Consider the following 1,561-nt stretch of genomic DNA (forward strand, 5'->3'; position numbering starts at 1 on the left):
TTTAATAAATATATTCATTACTTATGAGCTTTTATCGAACCTAAATAAGTTTAATAAATATAAAATATAAATTATAAATTTAAATATTCATTAAAAATTAAATTAAATATTTAGAAAAAATTATAATATTTTTATTAAAATTTATAATTTTATTCTAATAAATAAATTTAATATATTTGTCTATATTTTTCATAAGCATAAATTTAATATATTTGTTTATATTTTCCATAAGTAGAGTGTAAAATCTATAAATTCAATATCAAAATTATTATTATTTTTCATTTAAAAGTTAATTCATGAAATTACTAACGAACATATTCATGAGTTAACGAGCAAGTATTGTGAAGTTTGATCATGATTTATTTATTTTAATGAGTCTTATTGGTATTGGTGCTCGTGACCCACAGCCCGAGTAGATCACCGGGCCAGCTTCGTTAGTGCTTCAAATAGCTCATGATCAACGACTTAATTCATTTTCTCTAAAATGATCGCTCACAATAACACAAGGATAGGAGCTCGCGATGTGACACACTAAGATGTTTAAAGAAACAGCGATGTTTACTTTCGATGTCTAATTGATGATTATATTTAATACTCATGGTCTGTGACATAAACATCGAACTCGAAAATCACTGTTGTGCCCGTGACATTGACTACTTGGCTCAGGATGTAGCCCCTCGCTAGGCGAAATAGTCCAGTGCCGCCGATGATGCTTCGATCTGACATACCCCCCATCAGGAACCTCCCTAAGACCATCAACGAACTCCCGTTGTACTCCCCGGCAGTGAACACCAAGTTTATAGTTGAAGTTGAACTATGACCAGTCAAATCTGTGTTAGCAGTGGACCCTTGTACCCGACCGATGACTGGAGAGCTTGGGTCGAGCCCTGCGATGATAATGTCGTCAAACACCCCAAGGTTGCCGAAGCCCTCCATGGGGGATTCCAGGTGCAGGATCACCGAAAACGTGACAGTCGGATTGGGGGATCCAAAGAAGCGTGATAGGACATAGAAGTGCAGGTGGGTGGAGCGGTGCTGGGGGAAGGCGACGACAGCTAAAGAGAGGATGATGAAGAGGAGAAAGGATGGAGATGAGACGGCCATTTTCATCATGCAAATAAGCTAGGCATGAAGGAACAAATAAACCAATAAGCTAATTAATAGATTATATATATATATCGATATTAGTTAGTAAAATCAAATGTGGTTTAGAAAGTGAAACGATATTTCTAATGAGTACAATAATAAATTAATGAAATTAGTTAGAACGCGAAAGGTTTTATGAATATTTAAATTTTATTTTGAAAGTGAAGAAGAAAGGACAGCGTTCCGGAACCGCCATCTTGGTTTGCAATAGCACTTGAACGCCGTGCATCTCCAATTTATAACTCAAGCTTTTCCTTCCCGTTGACTATTGAAATATATATCTAGAAAGTATTTTATTTATTTATTTTTTTGAAAGATTTTTCAGGTAATTTTGTCATTGTCCATGATGATCAATTAATTCTTTGAGTGTTTTGTTGTTGGATGATGATGTTGATCGCGTACAGCTCCTATCCCG

The 1,561-nt window shown here is 34.9% G+C and overlaps 1 protein-coding gene across 1 annotated transcript; it reads right to left on the reverse strand.

Moving 5' to 3' along the window:
• Positions 1-588: 588 nt before the first annotated feature.
• LOC121999377 (dirigent protein 2-like) lies at positions 589-1,104 on the reverse strand. The gene has a single exon (XM_042554066.1). The coding sequence runs from the start codon at positions 1,102-1,104 to the stop codon at positions 589-591; it is 516 nt and encodes a 171-aa protein (XP_042410000.1).
• Positions 1,105-1,561: the final 457 nt, after the last annotated feature.

This window comes from Zingiber officinale, chromosome 7A (assembly GCF_018446385.1).
Source record: "Zingiber officinale cultivar Zhangliang chromosome 7A, Zo_v1.1, whole genome shotgun sequence".
NCBI classification, from domain to species: domain Eukaryota; kingdom Viridiplantae; phylum Streptophyta; class Magnoliopsida; order Zingiberales; family Zingiberaceae; genus Zingiber; species Zingiber officinale.